Here is a 24,276-nt window from a genome sequence, read left to right on the forward strand (position 1 = left end):
TAACTTTTGCATTTTCAGAGATTGCCAATATATAAATTCTGGTTCCCTGTATATGGATAATTCAGAGACCCATGTGGTGCCATGGAATCTGGGCTGACACTGCCTCTTCAGAGATCCCATAGAAAACAGGGTGATTCCTGTAGCTAATGATCTTCCCAGATGACACAGCTGTGCCAGTGGAAATGCTTGGCATGGATCCAGAACACTCACCTGCTGCCTGTTTTGCATCCTGCACAAATAAAAACCCTGCTCTGATGCAGGAGCATGTGTGTCCTACTCCAGTATGGCATATCCAGTGCAAATGACCTACTTTCTTGCTTCAGGTGGCACTGCTAGCACCCCAGATAGGTGTATTATATCCTGGAATAAGAGATGGTTTCTAGTGATGAAAAATAGCAGTGGTTAGATTAACAAGAAATCATACCTAATAAGATGTGTAGGCCAACTTCTGAACTGCAGTAATGCCCAACACAATCCCAAAATACAGTTTCTATGTCAGAACAGGAAACTCCAGATTTTAGCTGGCAATGATCCTTGAAATTCATGCCATGCATTTTATTTCCCTGTAGCAGCTAGCAGAGAAACATGCCAAGATGCTTCTGACTGCAGCATGTGAGGCTTGGTGCCACTGTACTACTCCCACTTTCTCTTTCTCCCACATGGCACCAGGCACTATCATTTCGGGGTAGTTTTTGATACTGGCAAGAAAATCTGTTGGAGGATATGTTTGACTTCTTTTTTATGAAAAATCCATTTACCACCAACTGTCCAAAAATACAGTGCCATAGCCCTCAAAATTTGGGAGATGGAAGGAGAACATGAGAGAATGAGGCTGTTTCCAAATCCTGTGTATGCTTGTAGAGATGTGCAAAGGACTTGGAATACATTTTGCGGTGAAGACTATAATTATCTACTCACACCATTATGGGTAAGAGATACTGAGGGATAGTTTCAATTAGTAAAATTGAGTTCCATGGATATTACATGAAAACACTGTAACTTTCTGAACAAGTGTCAGCTCAAGGGAGAGGAGTGGGATCAATGTCTGCTGAACTGTGGCAGGCTCCCCATCCACTGCTTTGCTTGTGTTCTTCCAAACTGAACTCATTCTCCTTGAATTACTTGGATTTTATCCCTCTCTGTGCCTAGGGGCCAGTGAAACAACAATGGAGTAAACCTTCACACTTGGCACCTAAAACCACTTCTGAAGAGCAGAGGAAAGACACAAAGTCTGAAACAAAGTCCCTGCTGAGAACCAATTCATTGTCACATTGTGTCCCTGGTAAGAAACAAAATTCTTAAAATGTAGGCTGTAACCTCTCACCCTTGTCAGAAGAAATCCTGCTTGAGTGTGCTGCAAAAGGAGTAGGGGCTAGATCCTAATCTCTTCCTCGGCCTGGCATCAGCCAGGACAAAGAGTTTTCTCAGCACTCATGTCTGGGATTTTATTTGGTGGTTTATTTATTTATTATTTTATTTGAGGTTTTACTTATTTATATTCTTCTGACCAGTTTGACTACAAGCAAAAGAGTAAAAAGGGGTAGCCAAAAACTTGTGTTGAAAGAAATGTGAATCAAGAACTCCAGGCCCTTTCACAGGACAGAGGCCCAAATGCACTATCCCAGTGTAAAATGTAAACAAAAATATTTACAATAGCACTCAATTTAAATGTGGCTTCCTCAGCAAGCTGAGGAATGGTGCAATCAAAAAATGTCTGGCCATCAGTCCTCCCACAATGAGTTTGTTGTAAATCTCTTTGGTAAATTCAAATTTGAAAGAAGGGCAGAAGTTTTGAAGTAATAAAATTCCTTTGAATTGGGGGCTGAGTATAGGAGGAATTCACATGTGAATACTTTAGCTAATGAAAAGACTCTCTTCTTTGGCCTGGGTGTTAACATAGGGCACAACAAGGAATCCAGGTCATCATGCTGAGTTTTGGCAAATTTAGAGATCAAAATATAATAGTGATGAGAAAAACATTGTATTATTTAGAGCACAGAATGGTAATTTTCTCAATAACTTATTGCACAAGAAGCTTCCATGTGAAATGTAAAGATTTTCTACCACAGGGCAAGGCATGGGAAGTATTTAATAAAAGAGAGTGCTTAGTTGCACAGCAGGTAAGTGTAAAATGTCCATGTGCTTTATTCCCAGTAGCTCCATCACCTGCACTGGTGGATAAGGAGGAAATAAGCCACTTGAAGAAAGCCAGTAATGCTGCTCCCAATCAGCCATCCTGGATGGAGCTGGCCAAAAAGAAGTCTCAAGCTTGGAGTGGTATGCCGCAGATTATAAAATAGAACCATGCAAACAAGGAGCATCTTTCAGAACTACTTGACTGAACTCCTACAGACCAGCAAATCACAGTGAAGAATTTCTTGATACAGAAGGGTTTTATTATGCAGCTGTGGAGAAAGTGTGCAATAGGTGCAGTCCAAAAGTTTACCTTTGATTTTGTAGCAATCAGAATTGCAATGGCAATGGATTACTTAAATTATGCTAAGGACGTACTTACACTTCGGAAAATAAAACTTTTGCCTTATGTATTTCTTGCATTTTCTGCTTTTACTGATGTTTGTATCCAAACAGAATCTTTGCTAAACTTTCCTGAACTTCTGTTGTTGCTGGAAATTTCTATTTGTTACGGTTTTCTCTGTTTACAGTTATAAATTGTGCACTTACATCCTGATTCTCCTGATGTGTTTCACTGGAATCATGGGACACACTTTCTACCAAAGCTGTTAGGCCCACGGAGATACTCCTGAACAGCTGCTAGTGAGTACTCCATTAAAATATGTTGCTTAAACTTCAGGTTTGCCTAGCTAAGCCACTGGTTCAGTTTCTGGGGTTAGGTTGCATTTTGGGAGGCACAAATATGCACATTTATGTGTGACCATGAAAAAATTCTCATTTCTTTCTGTGAGTAGCCTGGGTTGCACAGTGTTTTCAAGCAGGCAAACAGTAAGGAAATGGAACTGCAGCTGGAAACTCATCAATATATTCACAGTTACTTTCCTACCTGGATTCATCTGGCTGCAACTGGCTTTCCTTCCTGTGGAACCTCATGCCCAGTCATGAGGATGATATTAGTAACAATGGTCAATATGAATTTAATTAAAAATTAAGAACTGAAAATACTGGAGCTAAAGTTCAAACTGAAATGCTGGGGAAAACTGTGAATTTCATCGCAGTGCCAGCTTCACATATCACCCCCCACATAATCTTAATTCCTCTCATTAAAAACCAGTAACATACAGATGGCATGTCTGTACTTGACTACCTTTATGTAACATTCTCGTGCTCATTGGCCTGAGCCTCCCCCACCAGTTTGTGACTCCCACTCATGAAGTCTCCTCAGCTCTTCACCTTCGCTTGTTTAACAAGATTGACAGGATAAATAATTTACTGCTGATTTACTGAAACTACTCTGAACATATTTTAAGACTTCCCTATGAATTACAGAAGCAAAGGACAAACCCTGTGATGCCCCACTGCTGAGACAAGCATTTCATTTTGTGTATGCATGTATATTAGCACTGCAATCCCTAGGTTTGTTTATGTTTATATTAATGGTTTTGTTTTTATTATCACATTACATTCTCTTTGGAAAAATGTGGGGAGACTTTAGGAAACATAGGATTTTCTAGCACCTGTGTTTGCAATTTTGAAATCTTGTTTTCTCTACAGAGGTAGGAAGGAAAACCTGAGCCCTCTTGGTAATGACAACTGCATTTAGTAATGAACAAAGAAATAGAGAGTTGAGCATGTGAACATCCAAGGTGCTGTTAAAGGCTTTCAGTCAGGCTGTCTTTCATTGTTAAAAACAGGAGGAGGAGGAGCTAGTTTTATGTTTGCAGAGCCTTAGGATAGAGCCAGTGAGCCTGCACTGCTGTCAGTCTGCATGGCTGCTGGGGTCCAGACCTGCTGCAGCCCATCACAGAGCTGTCAGCAGCCCTGACCCAAACAGGGTTCTGCCAGCTGTCCCAGGGTTTTCTCCTTCCTGCAGATGGCAAAAGGCAGTGTGAGATACCTGCTGAAATCACAAGTGGCAAGACAGCTCTCTGTCAAACAGATCCACAGCAGAAATGGTAACTTAATTACAGGACCTGCAGCCTTGGGCTCAATTGCCCGAAGGTTGGCTGTGCAAAAACCTTTCACACTTGTCCCCCATGAGCAAGCATGAACAGTCCTTAATCTCAAGTGATATTTTTTTGGTTTTGGTATTAATATTCTACACTAGAAACAGACACATTTTTGAGATACATTAAAACCATCTGAACTCCCTCTCTTTTCAAAACACCCTTTCTGAAATAAATAACTAATTAGCAAAAAGTGTAATGTTAAGATATGCTATTACCTTTTGTAGAAATCTTGAAAAAAACCCAGTTTCTCTATTTAAGGAATATAGCATATAAAAAAAAAAAAGACCAAATTTGTACCCTCTAATTATTGCCACCCCATGAAAAGGTTCCCAGGAAATGTAGTTAAAGGTACGTTCTGTCTTCTTACAATTCCCTCCCTGTTTGAAACAATTAAAACTGCAAGAACTTTTGCAATCAGTGGTCTTCTTCATATTCTCCCACCACTGCAATGGCCTTGGCTTTTGTACAAGTGAAGCCACTTGGCTACTTGAACCTCTGATATGACAGCCAGGGGAATTTTTATTTTCTCATAGTGTTGTTCTGTCTCCAGATGTCGAAGACGAAGGGTCATGCAAGTAGGACTTGCTACAGGTGTCCTGCAGCAGGTAGGCAGAAAATAGTTTTAAAACTCATGTATTTTTCTTTGGTGAAATGGCTCATTTGTGGAAATAGGAAGATGCAAATAAAAATATAGTTCTCTCCCCTGTATGAACAGTGAGCTATGTTTCACACTCGATGCCACCAGAAAAGCCTTTCAGATCTGATCAGCTTTCCTGAGGACATCATTATACTTTTCCAGCTGAGAGGCAATATGACTAACTCAGGCTGATCCATTTTGCTCAGGCAGCTGCAATATATATTGTTGGACTATAGCATCTAACAGGGAAATTAAATGTAAAAATTCACCTTTTGTTCATGACTCATGCACATAAACTAATAGATTTGGAATTACAGTCAAAGAACAACAACAAAATGGACTTGAAAAATAGAAGTTTCCTCTTCCAGAAGTGCTGCATGAGACATCTTTGGCTTTCTGTTTAATGAGCAAGGTGCCTTCCCAGCAGTGAAAGGCTTGACATAATGCAGATGAAATCATCTATCAGGAGTCTTTCAGCACAAAAGCCCTAAATTTGATGATTTATGCAGTTTACTAGTTGGATTACCCTAATCAGCTACCTCCCAGTGTGTAGTAATTTTATGTAAAAAGAAATGCACCTAAATGATTTTAAATGGACAGTGAAGTGCAATTTTTTAAGGTCAAAATATCCCCTCATTCTTTACTTTGATATGGGGTTTTGCACTGTGCTGCCTTTGACAATAAAAACAGTTGCATTTCTTTTCAAGATGAAGAGGAACATAAAATTTTGTTCCAGTGAAAAAATCCAGCAGCAGTGTAGCAAGCAGCTTGCTGTAATTTTGCAAAGCTATTAATTCTGTCTTAGTCTCAAGGAGCACAATAAACTTGCCAAAATGTTTGCTTTGTATACATGATGAGCCCTTTGCTGTGGGTAACAAAGGTTTAATTATAGGATTTTGTGTTTGTGGTTAGAAGATAACTTTTGTACTGTTATAGAGTGAAAAAAAAAAAAAAAAAACAAAAAAAACCCAATGTGAGCACTGGGCAGTGCTGTGTGTCTGTAAAAACCCCAGGGGGGAAGGTAACCCTGTGTGATCCTGCACCATGGGGCTGCCTGGGATTAACTCTTGCAGGAGAAGGCATTTCAGCTCCAGTGGGGCACAGGTTTCACTCACGCTCACATACTCCCAATGTTTGACAAGATGCTCAACAAGTGACAGAAAACACTGAGTTTTTGTATCATGGGATCTTCTATTGTCTGACTTCACAAAATAAAAACCACATATAGATTTTAAAATGGATTATTACTCCCAGATAATGCTCTGCATCATGTTTCACTTTGAAGCTGGGGACTAAGGGGACATGTACTCACAGACCATTCAGATCTTCCTTTGCAGCATCTTGCAGCACCTTTGCTGCAGAATCTAACTCTCTATATACACTGGCTGTATTCCCAGAAGAAAACCACTCTAGCTTACTTAAGGCAACTTAAATGGAGATCATTCTGGGAAATGCTGAACTATCTCCCTCTCCAGGATTCCAAATCTCTCTCTTAAGAATTGTTAGGAATGCAGCTAAGAGCATATAAATATTACTGAAGCAAATTACCTTCCTTCCATCTCACTCACCATCACACTGAATACTTTCACTGTTGATTTCTTTTAGCTTTGTTCATTTACCTATGCAAATGAGTATGAAATGATGTATTTTGCAGGTTCATAATTCCATTGAAGAAGATTCAAGGTTGCTGAGCAAAGTACTGTGGTATCTTAACTCATTGTAACCAGTAGTCTCCACTTTTTCCCAAATGTGGCTTGATTTCTCAAGTTTAGAATTGACATGTAAATTATTACCCTGCCTTTGAGAGTCAGTTTGTCCTCAGAAACCTCTAATTAAAAAAAGGAAAAAGAAAGAATTCTCTGTTCACTGTCTACTAAAAAATGACACTTTGCACCAATGGGTCCTGCAACAATTATCAGCACATGGCTTTTACTCTGGCACTTGTCACCCATGCTGGCAGCTCTGGGACATGGCAAATGGGCCATCCATGCTGCTCTTGGGCCACGCAGCAGCAAAGCATGGCCCCATCAGAGACGAGAAGGAGGCAGAGGAATCTGGCAAGACCCTCCTCTTGCCCACCACGATCTGTGCTGCCCTCCCTAGCAGCAGCTGGTACCAGAACACACTGAGGTGAGGCCAACATTTTCACATCTCTGGGGTCCTACTCCAGTCATGGGACTGCTTGTGCAGGTGGCAGTCCAAGGTGCTGTGAAGGTTTCAACACTCCATCAGAAATAAGCAATTGCTGAACTGCAGAGCCAAGTTTGTCCCAAAGTCAGGCTCTGGTCATTGTGTCTCCAAAAGAAATCCTATTTCCGTATTCTTTTTATTCCTCCTGCCCCAAATTTAACAAGACTACCAGTAAATCCCTCCAAGTCCTTGCCTCCACTGAAGAACCAAGGAGAACTGTCTGGGAAAAGCAGAGGAAAACAACCAGAGTTATGACAAGAGAAGAATTCAGTTAATAACCCTTCAGGAAAATAAAAGCCACCTTTCTCAGCAGAAATAACAGAGACTCCTATTTAATAAGCTGTTGGCTCATCCTCTCTGCACTCAGCACCGGAGATAATTTTGATGGGCAGGCTGCCTGCAGACAAGGCAACAGAATAAGGTCCTGAGCCTGTCCAGGCAAAACAGACATCATCTTCCCCATCTAGCCACTCCTTGAAACAAGACTTGCCTTCTTTTAACTCCTTTGCCTCTTCCTGCAGCACTCACCACAAGTACACAGAAGGGACTGCTTTTTGCTTAATGAAGCCTGCAGGTTGGCTTATGCCTTTATGTTGAACTACAACAATGAGAGTCCCAAGTAAGACAAGTCATGGCACCAGTCACTCCCTGGCCCCCAAGCTTGTGGCGCTGCAAGGCTGCTTCAGTAAATGTAGCTGCAGTGCTCACAGGATGTGCTCCAACACCTGATATGCTGCCTATGCTTTTGGGCAGCACAGCAGTGTGTTGGGCACAGCCTGGCTATGGTGCTGCCACAGTCTTGGGAGGAAGAAAAGCCATACAAAGTAATAAGTTTGAGCAAGAGATAACAGAGGGAACCTTTCCACCTCAGCTGGGAATTCCAACTGCCTGCTTTCCTTGCTGCTTCCTCCTCTATGATTTTCTGTTTGTTTTCCATATGTGCTGAAGCAGCCCAGAGTGAGCTGCCTGCCACCCAAGGGTGCCTTGTGCTTCTGCAGTATCAGATCCAGCTGCTGAGCTTGATCCAGCAGCAGAGTGCAGGGCACTTTTAGTGGTGGATGGTTCTGTCAGCTGCTCACCAGAGAGCCTTTGAACTGCCTTTTCATGCCCCAGCTTTCCCAATTAAAGTGAGAATATATTTTATTTTACCTTGGGGTCATGGAGAAGAGATTGGGGAGGCAGATTTTGATTTGTGACCTACTGCCCTAAAGCAGGATGGGAAGGAAGGTTTTGCTTTGGCTGAGGAAGAATGCAGTATTTGCTGTCAGAGCCTGTTTATGTGGGCCCAGGTTTTCACGTGGTGAAAGCAGAAGGTGGTTATTCCAGCAGATAGACTTGTGCTGGTTTCCCTGCTTGCTTTATATTTTTGCATAAACACCTCTCCAAATTCACCTACCAAAGTCAGCCATGCCCTCACCACATCCTGGGTGACAGAACCCCTGGCACCGTGCCACAAAACAGTAACACTCAGACTGAGCCCTGCAAGTTACACAAATGGTATTGGAGCAGGAGAAGTGGTTTCCTTGGCTGCTTTTATGTAATTGATGGACAAAAAGGGAGCCTCTTAACTATATGCATGTTGCAGAAACTGGCTTGAGTAATGTAGAGTTCCTGTTAGCAAGTAGCAGATGAGTTTCAGAGAGGGCAGAAGGACACAAGCTTAATTTCTTGCATAACATTATTGAAATACAACTGAAGTATAAAGTTAAATTTAAAAGAAAGGATAAAAACCTCAATCTTACCCAAATAAAATAAAATAACCATTTAATTTTATGCTTCTCTTATATGCAAGCTCATAATTTCAAATTTCAAATTATTAAAATATTTGACTTTAGAGGTGAACTCTTGTTTCCAGGACATAAGACATACTTCCTCTTAATTCAGTGTGCAATTGTTCCTTTAATTGAGAAACAATCTCTGGTTCTGAATTCTGCCTTCCTTTCAAACAACCTAATACAATTTGTAGGTTTTACACTTGAGCAAAATAAACTATTTTGATCAAATTGGAGTCCACTAGGTGACAGCCAGGGTCTGTCTCTTCCTCTGCACCCTGCAAATTTTACTTGCTTGAAAGAACCTCTGGATCTTGCCTTGTGCCACATTTGTCAACTTCAGTCTCTACTCTAACCATTCATTTTAGGGGAATGTTTGTACTTACACACCAAAATGACTGAGGTCCAAACTGGTCACTCTTCCCTATCAGCAAGCAATGGTGCAGAAATGCTGCAGAAGCCTTTCTTATGCCATCAAGGAAGATGTTTTTTATTATGTGCCTCTGGCTACTTTAGTAGATCCTGTTTTGCTTTCTTCCAGCCTGTTAGACAACTGCCTAGAGGAACCCTATGAAGAAACACCCCCTATCCCAGGTGCCACTGGGGTGGGACAAATGTGTGCCTGTCACCTGGTGGGTGGGCTCAGGTGCCTTCCAATGGGCAGCGTGTGGGAGCAGGAGCCTGCAGACACCTTTCCCAGGCTGCAGCACCACGTGTAGGCCTCCAGCTGACTCCAAATTTTACCTTTCATGGACAAAAGGCTCACTTCAGCTGGCTCAATAGAATTGATTGAGTCTTCTCAAAATGTTATGTATTGATTAAAGAGTGAATTAAGCCATTGAATTCTGGCTCCCTGACCCCTCCAAGTTACAGCTGCTGAACTGTTACACTTTTAATTGTCTTCTGCTTGGTTGCACATAGGAGTTCATGCTGGTGGTTGTCTTGCTTGGGGACCTACTTTGGAATGGCATATTTTGATTACTGTAGATGCAGCTACTTGCTTTTTTCTGACTAATACATTTCATGAGTGTTCCCTGCTGTTAATAAACATAGTGGTGTTTAATTATTGAGACATTTCACCAAAATGCTTTTGAGAGGAACACAAATTTTATGTTCTGCCTAAATAATTAAACATTATGCAAATGTTTGCAACCCCAGCATTCTGGTTATGCAAAACAATATTTGGATGATGGTCTTGTTTGCACACTGAGTTAGTATTGTTGGGCTGTAATTAGCAACAGATACAGTATTAAAAATATAAACAGGTTCTAATGAAACAGGATGGGTGCAATGGTAAGACTGAGAGCCAGGCTGCAGCCACGCTCTGCAAGAAGAAAGTCAGATGTGTTTCCCCCAAGGACCACATACCATCTCAGCTGGGCTCCCTGGCAAGCAAGGCCAGCCCCAGGCTCACACTCTTGCACTTGGCAACCTCACCTAAATGCAGAGGGAAAAGGAGACACAGCCTGCAGCATGGGAGAGACAGGGAGGAAAGCCACTGCTTTCCAGACAAGTCTGCTTTGCCTGTGCCCAATGTGAACCTCTCTGTTTTGTCCTTGCTTTTACCCCCCTTCAGCTCTGGCAATCAGGGAAAACACCCAGCCCTTGATGGTTTTAAAGTTTAATTATCCATTCACAGGAGTCATCCTTGGAACATGTTGCTACACATGTGGCCTAATTCTGTACCTGTAATTATCTTAAAAAACAAAGGACTGCATCTGTCAGTCTTGTCATTTATTAAAGCTCTGTTTCTCTCAGCATAGGGATAACAGCAGTATTATGCATGACATGCAGTATGCCAGTGATACAGATGTTGCAGTTATCAAACTCATCATCACCAACATGGTACCAACCTAAGAAAGGGTTTATTAATTGCTCAGTGTGCTTCATCTGCCAGTGGTACTCAACAGCTTTGATTGGAGTCTGCTCCTAACCCCTGTCCCGTTCACTCTCATTACCTGCACATTTGGTGGGTGGAATTAGGATTTGCCTGCATGGCTGCACAGCACATGGGATCACACTAGGAGCTGTCATTATGAAAAGCACTTTTTGTGAAAAAAATACAATATCAACACATTGATCTTAAACTGCTGGTTTTCCTTGTATGCCAGGAGAGTAATCTGCATGCAATTGAGAGGAGGCTGAGCACCTACTTTGCAAGTGAAGATGGGAATCTAAAGCTTCTTTTAAATCAATGAAGAAAGGGAATACACTACTTTAGTAAAAAATGTACATCCTCACTGTCCTTCCTGGGGGAGGAAGCTGCCTGATAGTCCCAAAGCTCTTATGTTATTACTATAATTTTTGGTGCCTGTTGGTGCTGCAGCAGTGCCTAGCTTGCTGCTACTTACATGGTATTACAGCTATATGGTTAGGGCTCCTGTCTGGCTGAGGTTCACTTCTCCTCTTCCTGAAATTATGGTCTAAAAAGTCCTAAGACCTAGGAAATTGCACTCATTATTTCTAAATGCCACAAAGAATGCTTCTGTGCTATCTATGTTTTCCTTGCCACCTACCATCCTCCACTACTGCTTGGATAACTACAGGTTTGCTTTATGGGGAGGAGTTGGGATTCTAAATTGGCAGAAAGATAAGGCTCAAATGAAAGAAACATCACTAAAGCCTTTAAGGCCAGCAAGAATGACTTAATACAGCCTGGATCCCTGCTGTGATAGGGCAAAGCATGAGATCTTTTCATTGCAGCAGAGCAACAGCTCTTCTAGTTTAAATGGAGAGTGGCTTTGATAATTATTTTCAGTGCTGCAGTTCACAGGCTCACAGTGATTATCTTGACACTTGATGTGTCTTGGAAGAAGTTAATGTTAATGATATGTACTACAGGTTGAACAAGGGGCTCTAAAGGTATAAATTCTCCTACTCCTCCACCCCCCACCCCAAATCGCCTGCTGACAGAATCACTTGGGCATAAACCTCAGGTTCAAGCAACAGACCTCATCCTCTCCAGGCTGGATTTGAGCCCACTGGTCCATGGCCCTGCTGTGGTGTGGAATGACTTGCACAGTAAATACACTGTTCAGGGTGAAATTTAGAGCAGGCAGATTAATGAGGAGAAGAAAAACCCCTTACCAAACATTAGGGATCAACTGGATTTGAACATTTTACCCATATCTGATGGGATGGTGCTGGACATGATTAGAAGAGTTCAAGCTTCAGGGTCATGCTTTGTCAAGGTGCTCATGGAACTGTCTCTTCTTCTTCCATTCATACCAGTTTTAATGGGATCAACCACTTCTGCCTGCTCTTCACAATATTGGCACAGCATTATGAAAGCAAGGCAGCTGGGGAAAACAGGAGAGTGGCACAGGATCAGAGCATCAGGTGTGGTGAGGAAGGCACAAGAGGAAGGGTTCTGCTGCTTTACCCCTTGAGGTGGTGCTGACTCAGGTGCTGGTGGGCCACTGCTGTTAATGCAAATCTTCACCCAGCCATCATCTCCAGCATCAGGTTCCATGTACACAGTTTGGATTGGGAATTAGGCATGAATGCACACTGCTTGAGTCACTCATGGACATGCAGCCTGCTCCATCCTTGAAAAACATTCCATTATTAACTTGTTGCTACCCACCTCCCAGCTGATCTTTTGCTGTGAGAAGGAATCTTCATTCCCTGCACTGTGCTGTCTCTAGTGTCAGAAAATATTCATCCTAGTGCTCTCTCTCTATAAAGAAAGAGGTCATGTCAGGAAAGTACAGGAAGCTTTCCCTTGCTCCTCCATCTGTAGAGCTCTTGTCTTATCAACCCCCATCAGAAACAGAATATAAAGTGAAGAGATGTGGCTACAAATGTTTTTCTCTATTCTCATGCTGCTTAACCTATTCATAGGAAGGGGATGGGAAAGCTCCCCTTCTTCCTCCATTCCCTCCATATGAGCCTGGCCTCCTGCTGCCCTGCCATGGTGCCAGGTGAGGGCCTCAGATCCTCCTTGTGCTGTGCCATGACTTGAAGCCCAGCTCCTCAGCACACTGGGTTTAAGAACATGGTTGAGGGGCAGTTGGCTTTTCCTTCCCCCATCCATGCACTGTAGGGATGGCACGTGGCCTTAAGCAGGAGCCAGCCTGGGGCACAGAACAGTTGCAGGGGCAGTGGGCAACCATGGCCAGTCCCTCTGTGATACATACTGGGTGTATTTGTGCCCCTCGTTCTTCACTTTGATACAGGAGTATAGAAAAGGCCCAGCAAAAATACAGCTTCTCTGAGCAAGGTGCTCAGCTAACAAAGCAAAAGAGAGATGGTCATGAAAGGTTTACAGTTGAAAAAGGCAAAACGGAGGTTAAATGGAGGTAGAAGCACTGAGAGGAATTTGCTCTGTTAAAAAACAGGGTAAGTGGCAGGCTGGGAATAAATCCTGTCTCTAAGAGAGAACTCAATTTCTGGTTGGGAAATGCTGACAATTTTCAGATGGCCATTTTTCAGCCAAACAACCATTCAGATTTTTGCTGCCACTGCCAAGCACCTCTACCTTTTTTGCATCTTTCCCAGTGCCCAAGAAAGCCAGAACACGAACACAGTGAAATGCAAGAACAACAGCTGCTGTGCTTCTGAAGGAGTCAGGAAAATGCTTGGATAAAACAAGATTCAGATCCCATGAATAGCAATAAACACACAGCTCTATAGAAGTTGGCTACCCAGGTGTGCAGCCACTGCAGCATATATGAAATTATGGCAGGCCTGGAGCATCTTTTACCAATTTGTCTTTACTCTGATAGTTAGGTAATACCTTAACAAAAATCTCCCAGCATGAAATCTTCCCTCTGTTGAAATATGATTATTTATTTCTCGCTTGTGTTGTTTCGTGCTGGTATAGAATAGCAAGTTTCTTGGTATTTTTTCTTTTTTCAGCAACCAAAGCTGGAATACTAGGGATTAAAACTTCTTCTATTTTTAAAATTTTATTTTCTCCCCACAGGTCTCCCCAATTAAGGCTGTTACAGTGTATGTACCTTACACTTGCATTTAAATACAATTTTGGGAGTTTCAGATTGCTTAATCATCTCCCATTTCAGACAGATAACTCCAGTTCAACAGCAGTGGCTGCAGGATGCAAGAACAGCAGGAAGGATGAATTTAGAAATTTGCTGGCATTAAATATTGTTCAGGCCTAAAAGGGGGCTGCCATCTTCACCAGAAGTAAGGGATGTTTCAGTGTGCCTGCCCCAACTCCTTTCCACTGGCAGCTCCAGCATTTCCTTCACTGTGCACTTTGCCCATGCATCAGGCTCTGGAATATGCCAAGAGGCATTTGATATTGCTGTAGTAGGTCAGATGAGGGCAATGTCGATTTTTTTCCTCCCAGTTTTGAACTTTGCCTTCTTTCTCAGGAAAGAAGCACAGCTAACTCAAGAGGATGATTGCCAGAGGAGCAGCTACATTACATGCACTCTATTGTTTGGGGAAGTTAATAGTTAATTGGATACTGTCAAGCTCCAGTCAGTAAACCTTCCTAATGTAAACCTTCAATCAGTGAAAGGACAAAAATTAGGAAGGCTCAGACAGTCCTTGTGAAATAACTGTCATTATACTCATCTTGTAACAGTCTTTTCTTCAGCAGACTAAGCTCTCCTGACAAAAGGACTTTTTATCTGAAAATGTCTCTGCCAGTTTTTTTTTCCAGCACAGAAATGCAAAAATTCATATCCCTAAGCAGCACTAATCTATTAGATGCAAACAATGGTGCCTTTAATGTTTCTAGCTTGTTGGGATCTCTGCAGAAAATTCTGCTATTGATGTGTCCGTGTGCATGAGGATGTGCATGCTCTAATTTTTGTTTGAAAGTTATTGTGCTAAATTTGTTTTTTTCAATAAAAAATCCTCTTCATTCCACTTCTTTGTAAAAGGGAGGATTGAAGCACACATTTACATAATAAATTCTCACCACTCAATGAGTAAAATCACAGAACAGCCTGGGTGTCAAGACCTTGCAAACTTCTCCTGAGCTTCTTTATTGCAATCTGCCTCAATTGCCACCAGACCCTCTTTGAAATCCTTTAGAAAGACAGAAAAATCACTGAGGGCTACTGTGCAGGTACCCAAATGTGTAAAAATACTGTAATGTGTTGAAGCACTGTTAAGAAAACATGAAAGCATATGGAAACTTGTTAAATGTCACTCTGCAGACAGAATAACTTGCAAGATTTTTCCACAGTTACTAAAGTTCTAGTGGGGAGCTATCCCACTACATCCAGCATCAGAGCCATAATGGAGAATAAAACTGCAACAAGTTTCCCAGAGAAGTTATTGATACCCCAGCCCTGGCAGAGTTCAAGGCCAGCTTAGATGGGACTTCGAAAAACTTCGTCTAGTGAAATGGATCCCTGCCCATGGCAAGGGGCCTTGGATGTACATCATCTTTAAGGTCCCTCCCAATACAATCCATTCTATGATTCTATGGAGATTAGAAAGGTATACTATGGACTTTGAATTAGGTGGAAGGTAAGCACAGAAGGGGAAGAAATCAAGTCCATGAAAAGGATTGAACATTGCCAGCCAGTTAGCACTACACGTCAATAACGGAGCTCTTGTGAGGTAGATAGGACCCCATGGCTAAGCATGCCGTCGGATTTGAATTGAAGTTTTCAGACCCTAAAAGATGCATGGAATTCCTGAAACACATGAAACAAACCACTGAAGAGAGGGGATTACTTACAGAACAGCAGCATCATGACCCTAAATAGTGAACCCACAGAGTAAAGCTGTCACTGACTTTCTCTGAGTGATCGCGCAGTGCAGGAGGCTCTGGAGAAAGCCGAGCTGGTTTTCACGCCCACACGGCTGTACCTGTGTAACCAGCCCGGGGGCGGCCCACACGCCGCTGCCCGAGAACACCGTGCCCAGAGCGGGACAAAGCACACAAGGGCTCCTTTTACTGCCGTGAAGCAACAAGCTGCTCTTTAATTTCAACACCTCCCAATCCAAGCTCCGGGAGGTGTTTATTAGCAGGGTATGAACTCAACAGTGAATTTCATGACTGTGACTTCTTGTACGTGGTGAGCCGAGAGGTGACTCGGGGCATCGATACGTGTGGCTTGTGCGGCACTGACAGGCAGACGGAGAAACACCCACGTAGTAGGCTAGGGGCTCAGCCCTGAGCCAAGTTCAGAGTGCACGTCGCCAGGGGGCAATGAGCACCCAAGCGCTGGCGCAGCTAAGCCTTTCCTGGGTCTCTCCCAAAGCCACAAACCCCCAAGCGCGGCTCCAAAAAAGGGAACACGCTGCCGAAAGCGGCACTCCAAAACACCACCCCCGCTCTCGGCTCCCGCCGCAGCCGCTGAGGGAGGCTTTGCGAGACAGCGCCATTTATAGCCGCGGCCGAAGAGAGTGACAGGCGGCCCAGCCAATGAGTGGTGCCAGCCGCGGCGGCGCCCATTGGCTGCCCGCGATGTCGGCGGGTGGGCGGGGCGGGGCTCCGCGCGCTCCATGGCGCTCGGGGCGGGGGGCGGTCGCCGGGGCTGGGCGCGCCGCTGACGCGGGGGGCGGGCGGGGAAGGGGAGCGAGAGCCCCGGCGGAGCCCGCACAGCCCCCGCGGAGCCCGCACAGCCCCCGCGCCCCGCGGGTCCGCCGTGCCGGAGCGCCGCGCACAGGTGAGCACGGCAGCGGCGGTCGGCGCGTCCCGCTGCCCCTGCGCACCCCGCGCCCCTGCGGACCGCCGGCTCGGCTCCGGGGAGGGTCCGGGGATGGACGGGTCTCCTCACCCTCTGGAGCGGCAGCACGGCGGAGGCGCTTCCCCTCCCCGCGGGTCTCTGCGGTGTCGCCGGAGGGAGGCTGGGGGCCGTCCTGCTCCGCCATCTGCCCGCCCGCTCTCCTCTGCGCTCCCGTGCACCTGCGTGGCGGTGCGGGGCGCGCCGGCCGCTCCTCCGCAGGACTTGCTGCCGCCCTCTCCCTTGGCCCGCTGCTCGAGGGTGCCCGCGGGGCTCCGGGGCAGAGCGGCGCTGCGCCCTCTCCCTCTCCTGCTGGGGTGCCTGGGGATACCCCGCTTCCCACCCTTTTTACTCCTCGCCGCGCGCTGCGACCGCAGGGGCGTTCGGCAGAGTTTGCAGTTTCCTGTGTCTGTTCCTTCCCCCGCAGCCTCGCCGCGATGCCCCGGGCGCCGCGCAGTTCCCCGGACCGGCGCTCTCTCTCCCCGCCTCCCTCCCTCCCTCCGTCCCCGTCAGCTCTCGCCCTCTGCCGCCCGGCAGAGCTGGCGGCTCCCGGTGCCCGTCACCCCCCCGATGTTTCGCTTTCCCGACGAGATAGCTGCGACCGGGGCGGAGGGGCAGCGGGGAAGGTCCTGACTATCTCGGACGGGTTCCACGGAGGCAGCCGGTCCCTCTTCCCCGCCTTTGAGGGCTGCGGGATGCCAGGGCGGCGGTGGCGGCGGCGGGCTGCGGGGGAGCGTGTCAGTGGAAACACGGCGGAAAAACCCCTGTTTAGCAGGTCCCCGCCGCCTTCGCCTTTTAGCTGCCGTTTCCTCTCGGGCTGTTTTTCCGTGCCTTCAAGAGCAGCCTTCTCAGTGCAGCAGCGCTACAGCGGTAGGAGATTTCGCACCCTCCCGGCAGGATGGGGTCTGGCTCATCCTCTCGGAAGTCTGGCACGCTTCGTGCTGTGATCCCGCACCATCCAGCCCTTCAGCAGCTATGTGAAGAGCCTTTGCAGGCGCACTGGAGTGTATCAGTTTTTATGGTTTGCGGTTGGGAATATGCTTTGTATGTATTTTGAGAGTGTCTGGATACAAGCAGAAACTTCTTGGTTTATTTAAGACGTGATTCGGTAGGGTTCTGCTCAGCATCCGAGAGGTGCTGGCACCTTCAGCACCCTTGGCCTTCAGCATCCAGCCGGGTCATTCCTTTTAGTCTGCAGTGGGAAAGGTTCAGGTCATAATGGCACTGGCAAATTTCATAGTCTTCATCTGTCTAGTTATACCCTATCATACTGTCATCTCAAACTGGATTACCCCTCAGCTAAATTTGTTTAGATTGTGCTGTAAATTATTGAACAAACCTAAAGTGACCACCTGGGACTTAAATAATTTATGTGCAACTACACATGTGTTTCTGCTGGTTTAGCTATATACATTTTTAAAAGCTGGAACATGTCTGGTTTATGCATTGCCTTGATGTATGCAGTTTGATATAGTGAAATGCTTAAATAATCATCTAAGTACGGCTGAGCTGTAGCTGAGCTGCTGGTGCCTGTGCTAAGAGGAGTGGTTACAACACCCAAAGAGAAGGATGAAAGCAGAACCAGCCAACTCAAACTCATGATAGTTATTGATTTGACACAATGTTGTGCATACTGACTGCTAGTTGAATCAGGTTGCTACTATTCCTTTTACTCTTTGTTTTCTGAATTTTTTCTGACTCTATTTTTGAGGATTCAGATAGCACAATGAGAGGCCCTGATCGCAGCATCTTGGTTTCGTTGCAGCAAACGCAAAAATTATGTCTGTGTTTTCTGGAAAGGCAGAAGGTTCCTTGCATTATCGGATAATTTTTTTTACTCGCCTGGTTGCCCTCTCTTGTTTGCACATTGGACCAGCTGCCAGTTGCCCTCCCTGGGATAATCCCTCTAGCTTGCAGCCCAGCCTGGTCCTTTGTGCACACCTGAGCTTCTCCAGAGAGATTGCTCTGATGCTAAAATAGGGGGAAGCTAAGTTACAGTTTCAGGATACTGAAACAGGGTAACAACATCCTTGCTTCTGAGACACTTCTCCTGAGTTGAACTGTTAGTCTCGGTATCCTAGTCGCTTATCTGGAAGTTTGGGAATCACATGAACTTCCTAAATTAACATAGACAGTCCTTATAAAACTTTAGGACTTGGGATCTTTGCCTCTCCTTGCTATTAAAGTTTATCTAGACAATTATCATTGCTGATACTTCTGGCTTTAATTGTGTCCATCTCCCATTCTGGTACTGATGGTATTTCCTGGCATTCTGTGCTCTCTGTGTTAGCTTTTTATAGGTGTCTCAGTTGTCTTTATCGTTGTGTTGAGCTTGGGTTTCTCATATCGTAAGGTGTTTTGCAGTTCATTCTGTTCCTGTTCATTATTTTGCTTCTCATGAATTTTATCATCCACTGTGTCTGCTTCTCATGTACTTGCATTTGTTCCCTTCCTCATAAGTACTGTGGGCTTTCTGAGTTAATGTTTAAAGCCAGAAACCTATCTGTGCATGAAGTTCCTCAAATAGAGCACGTTACTGGCGTTATAGGTGAGGTAACTGTGGTCCAAAGGTAAACACTTCCAGTAACTGAGATGATATGGCTGAGGTTTGAACACAAGAGCGTGTAGTTCTGCAACTTTATTGATCGTTTCCGTTCTTTTGTTAACCATGCTTGTTGGTTATGCCTTGTTTTGTGGGCCCTTTGGTAGAGGTAATATGTGCTGTGATACAAGCTTGGGAAGAATAGTTCAAATTGGACTGGAATCTCTTGGTACCATAATAATAAAGAGTGTTTTTTCCCCTGTTGTTCTGAATGCAGCAAGGCAAGAAGGTGACAGAGACTGCTTCCAAAGAAAATGCAGAGCAAGTTATTTATTGCTGAGTAACATACTTGCATCAGATATAGTTTATAGTGGGGGAAAAAACTTGGCAATGCCTTGAAAGAATGTTGACTGCTAATGTTTGACTACTGTAGAGATGATTTAATACTTTGAAAACCTTTCCCCTCTCTTTTAAAGTCAGTTTATTTATTGCCCTATACTCTCTTTGTCCTGCTTAGGACAGTGTGATTAACACAACCGGCTGGGTTTGGCCAGTTGATGATTTTCTAATACCAGGGTATGGAACTTTCCTGAGGGATAAAACTGAACTGTAGGTAACTTGACTGTGTGGTATAGAGGAGCAAACCATGGCTTTTTGGGGGGTTCTGAGTTGATGCCAGTTGGTATGGATTGAGCAGTCTCTGCAGGTGGGGCTGTAGTCTGTGCTTTAGCTGCAGCTGAGATAGGGAAAAAATTGTTGTGGGTGGATCAAATCCTCTTGCACTGAGCAAAGATGAGGTCTCTGGTCTCTCAACTCACTGGAGACAGTTCTGCTCCTGCAGTTACATGAGACTTACTGATTTCAGAGGGTTTTTGTTGAATTGAGGTCTTAGGACTGGGGCCTCCTAAAAGTTACGGCATCCTGGAAGCAGCTGTTGTATCAGTTTGACACCTGCCAGGTGACACATGACTTTCCCTTCAGTTGAGAATCAAATTGTAATGTTGGTGATGTGTGTGTTTGTCCTTCAGTGACCAAATTCCTGTGAAATACAGCTCCCCCAGATGCAAATAGTCTTAGAAAAGGCACACATTAATCTAACAAGTTCTGTTCTCTGAGCCAAGACTGAGGCAGTGAGAGGGTGGCACACTTAAGACACAGAAGATGTAGTGTATTTCAGGGAGACTCTTGTAAGTATTTTTGGCATAATCTGTTAAAATTTTGTTTCCTTTAAACAGGACTAGAAGAATAAAGAGAAGCTGGATTGATGAGAGCTATGAGAAAGCGTCCAGCAGTTTGGAATGGATTGATTTATGATAAATCTGATATGTGAGAGCTACATTTCATGTTGTTGCTGTCCAGCTGTGCTGGAGTACTGGAGCTGACTTCATTGCAGCAAGCCCAAGTGATCGGTCCTCACCACTAGCAGAACATAAGCAAGTGTGATGCTGAAATGAGATGAGGCTCCGAAATGGAACTGTGGCCACCGTGTTAGTTTTCATCACTACTTTCCTCAGTTTGTCCTGGTATACTGCATGGCAAAATGGGAAAGGTAAGGAAAAAGCTCCAAAACCTAATCACCTTCATGTGGCTGCATTTCTGTGTGCTGCTGCTGCTGCTGTATGGTGGCAATCTGTAAATTGCTTGTTCACTAGCTCTCCTATAGAAGGTACTGCCTTGGTGAGAAATAAACACTTGCTAATAAGTTCAGGAAAATTAACTTTGAGTGGTCCTCATTTAAAAAGGGGAAAAAAAAGAGAAAGATACCTTAGCAAAAGCAAGTGCTGCTCTTGGAGGAATGGGTTGGTCCAGGCTGAGGAGTTGTGGTTCGATTTTATTATTTTTTTGTTTCTTGGTTTATGGTTGTTGGATAAACATATGTTTGTTTTTGGTTGGTGGTTTTTTTTTTTTTTTTTTGTGTGTAACATATGGTCAATGGACCCAACTAGAGAATGTTATTTTTGGTTCTGCTTTCTGTCTTCCCTGGTGATTTACTGATGGCAGTGGCAAACTGCCAATCAACACTGTTGGAAGACTTTTCTTGCTGTCTTTGAAAAAAAAATTTAAAGTACTTTTTGTTAAAGTACCATGTAAGAAGTGAAATACAATTATGAAATCCACTAGGTAATAGGAAATACATCTGTTAAAATAACAAGCAATTTTATAAAATACTTAAGTAACTGTTTTGTATAGTAGACTTTTATCTGTTCATATATCTTTGATCTTACTGCACTCCCTGTGAACCCTGAAAAATCCAGTTTTTCTGAGGGTTGGGATTGTTTATGAAAGTAAGGTGATTTGGTTTTGTCCTTCAGTAAAGCAAATAAACTTGTTCAGCAATGTTTTCTAGAAGAAGAAAGGATTAGTTTTTTATATTATAAACATTTGATCTCTTGAAAAATAGGAGACTATGTCCTTCAAAGATCAAGTAATTTTAAAACTAATAATCATCTTCAGTGATTTCAGTTTGTTCTGATTGTTCTGCAGAAAATATTATTTTCAGTTGTGCCTCAAGTCCAATTAGAGGAAGCTGAGGTTTTCCAGGAATACTGTCTGTTGTAGCATGGCCAACTATTAAAGTAAAAAAGAAGTAGGTGAGTTCTGTGGCATGCTGGTTTTTTTTTCCATTGGACCCTTGTGGAAGAAGCAGATGCTTTGTGATCTCTGCTGTAGCAGTTGGTTGGTAGGCTACCCTTCTGAATGCAAGCAGCAGGAGAAATGTCAGGTTCTCAAGGTTATGGTAATATATAGAGATTTTTAATTAGACAATAAAAGCTTAGATGTGGCTAAGACAAGAAAAGGGTGTCTGAATAGCACTGGAAGGTAGTACTTTCTTTCATTTTGACTAATAACCTATTCAGTAGTTACATTTTTACTAATTTCTTGCTTAAGAACCTTGTAAGAATTTCGTTCTCGCTTCAGCAAAGATGTTTCTACGAAATTCTTCCATATGTTTTTTTCTTTCTTACCTAATATATGACTTGCAAGTCTTGTTCTCTTTTGTCAAAGCATGACACAAAGAAAAGTCTCTGCTAAATCAACAAAAACCTGCTATTTGGAGAATATACAATATATGGCACTTTGCAACAATTTAAGCTTTTGTTAGTTAGACTTTTTTTTTTATATACTTTGGTTTTCCATCTGAGTGCTTAAAATCAATACTTTCTTAATGCTGGTATAAAAGTTCTGCATTTATCTTCTTCAAGATCTTGCTGTTGAGCATTATGATAGTTTGTGAAATAAAAATCAGTGTAACAGGACATCAGTAATTTGTTAATTAATCATAAGTCACAGTCATGAAAATAAAGTCTAAATAATATTGTTCAAGAGATGCTCATACATAGAACATTGTTTTTTAATTTTTTCACAGGTTATTCAAAATCAAAACAGATTTGAGTTAATTCAGTACCACATTTTCAATCAATGCACAATGGAAAGGTTTCAGAAACTGACAATAAATATTTGCTAAAGTTATTTTTTCCAGTTCAATGTGATTTTATAGCCTCGTGGGATGGTATTTTAATTCATTTGTAACACTTTCATTACAAATTTTTGAGTGGCTAAGTTAGAAACAAACAGCTTGCTGTTCCCATTCACTGAAAGGCTGTGGGGTGTCACATTCTTTGATGATCATATTTTGTTTTTCATTACATTTAGATTCCTGTAGGTATTTGTCAATCTTTGGACTGCAAGTTAAATCTACAGTTAGAAAGAAAATGCTGTTTTGCACTTTCTTAAAGACAAAGCTACCCCCCTCAAATTGCTCAATCATAACTAAAACAAATTCTGCTTTTTAAAGCAGAATCATAATGCTTTTTTTTAACTACCCTAATCAGTTTTCAAGTGATTAATTTTAATTTAGGAACTAAGATCTTGGATGATTGTCACTTAAAATGCAGCATCATTTGTAGAATACCAATTAGTCTGGGATGATCTGATATTTTGTAGATCATACCTTCCTCTAGTAAATGTATGTAGACTTAGTCTATACAGGATAGAATTTAGATACTTCTACGTGATAAAGACTTTTAAAGAACTAAAGTTTGTCTCAGCAGAACAATGCTTTACAAACTTTAAGATATGCTGAGAAGTTGTCAGGAGCTGAAGGAAATATTCATTGTTGGAAAGAGCATGGCTGTATCTTAACCAGAGGTTTGATTATGTGAATAACATTTCACAAGTCATATATTGCTATTTGCATGAAATGGCCAATTATATGATTTTGCTTTTAAAATAACTGTTTGAAATATCTTTGGTCATTGGAGAGAGTCTTCAAAATGAGTCCAAGGTCTTTGTTGCTTTCTGGACTTCATTCAATGTGCAGAAGCACTGGTGTTGTAAGGAAGAAGTACAAGTCCTGAATGCACCTGGGAAAGACCTCTCTTGGGAGATTTTGCAAATCAGTTGAAAGACTACTTTCTAGGGTTTAAAATGTGCTATGGTTAGCATGAATGAAGTACATGTTGGAAATGGAATCTTAAAAAATGCTCATTACTGTGGTGTGCAGAAGAAACACTAAATGATCTGCAGTCACTTCACATTCAGTGAAGTGTTAGTTCAGTTAGGATGTCCTTGAATTCCTCCTAAAACCAAGCTCTTATGCAAGGAATAACTTTATGATTAATAGATTTCTTCTGACTGAATTGTGTTTTCTGGTACTACTGACCTGCTCAGGGTCACTGGTCTTCAGCACCTCATTTGTGAGCTCTAGAAATGTGGTGGATTTTTTACCCTGAAGGCACCGCTCTAAAGATCTAACCAGTACAGAACAGTACTGCATACCTATTAGACCAATCACAAAATTTACATCAAAGCAGTTGTGTGCTATGTAAAATGTGTAACTTTAATGCTTTGTTCTTTAATGTGACTATTGGTCTGAGTACATAATGTTCCAGGAAGAGCCCTATGCTCCATCATGCTAAACAACCTCCCCTACTTGGATCAACAAACTTCCTGATGGCTGTGAAAATTGGGAAGGAAGGTAAATAACTTCACTGAATTAGTGCAGGCATGGTAGGATAGAATTCAAGTATTTTTTCATTTAAAGTATGTAACTTTTATTCTCGATCAAAGACAGTTGTTGGCAGTGTCTTGCATCACTTCTAGGAGATGTTTAGCTGCTTGAAGTGTTGAGAACAGGTACTGCAGTATCTATTGTGAAAATCTGATGCAATTTAGTCCTTCAGAATTGGTTAAACTATGTGGTTGTCACAGCACCCTGAAACCATTAGTGTATTTAATCATTCTTCTTTAATGATGAAGAATTGATTGAAGAACTTCTGGTTTTCAATTCATGCAGGGGTGTTGTCATAACTGCAGGATTTCCTCACTACATGGGGAT

At 43.0% G+C, this 24,276-nt stretch overlaps 2 protein-coding genes across 6 annotated transcripts in view; both read left to right on the forward strand.

Moving 5' to 3' along the window:
* Positions 1-2,689, forward strand: part of CRACDL (CRACD like) — a 41,999-nt gene extending 39,310 nt beyond the window's left edge. For 4 of the 5 annotated variants that reach the window (XM_071430830.1, XM_071430828.1, XM_071430826.1 and 1 more), the window contains 2 exons: positions 1,150-1,282; positions 2,155-2,689. In XM_071430830.1, the coding sequence (XP_071286931.1) occupies positions 1,150-1,282; positions 2,155-2,300 (279 nt within the window). In that variant the 3' untranslated portion in view covers positions 2,301-2,689. The remainder of the gene's footprint in view (positions 1-1,149; positions 1,283-2,154) is intronic. The other variant, XM_071430827.1, reaches the window with a different exon arrangement.
* Positions 2,690-16,210: 13,521 nt separating this feature from the next.
* Positions 16,211-24,276, forward strand: part of MGAT4A (alpha-1,3-mannosyl-glycoprotein 4-beta-N-acetylglucosaminyltransferase A) — a 77,652-nt gene continuing 69,586 nt past the window's right edge. The window contains exons 1-2 of the mRNA XM_071430862.1: positions 16,211-16,339; positions 20,174-20,487. Of these exons, the coding sequence (XP_071286963.1) occupies positions 20,394-20,487 (94 nt within the window). The 5' untranslated portion in view covers positions 16,211-16,339; positions 20,174-20,393. The remainder of the gene's footprint in view (positions 16,340-20,173; positions 20,488-24,276) is intronic.

This window comes from Agelaius tricolor, unplaced genomic scaffold (assembly GCF_023055355.1).
Source record: "Agelaius tricolor isolate 1412-34295 unplaced genomic scaffold, bAgeTri1.0.p SCAF_7, whole genome shotgun sequence".
Lineage (NCBI taxonomy): Eukaryota > Metazoa > Chordata > Aves > Passeriformes > Icteridae > Agelaius > Agelaius tricolor.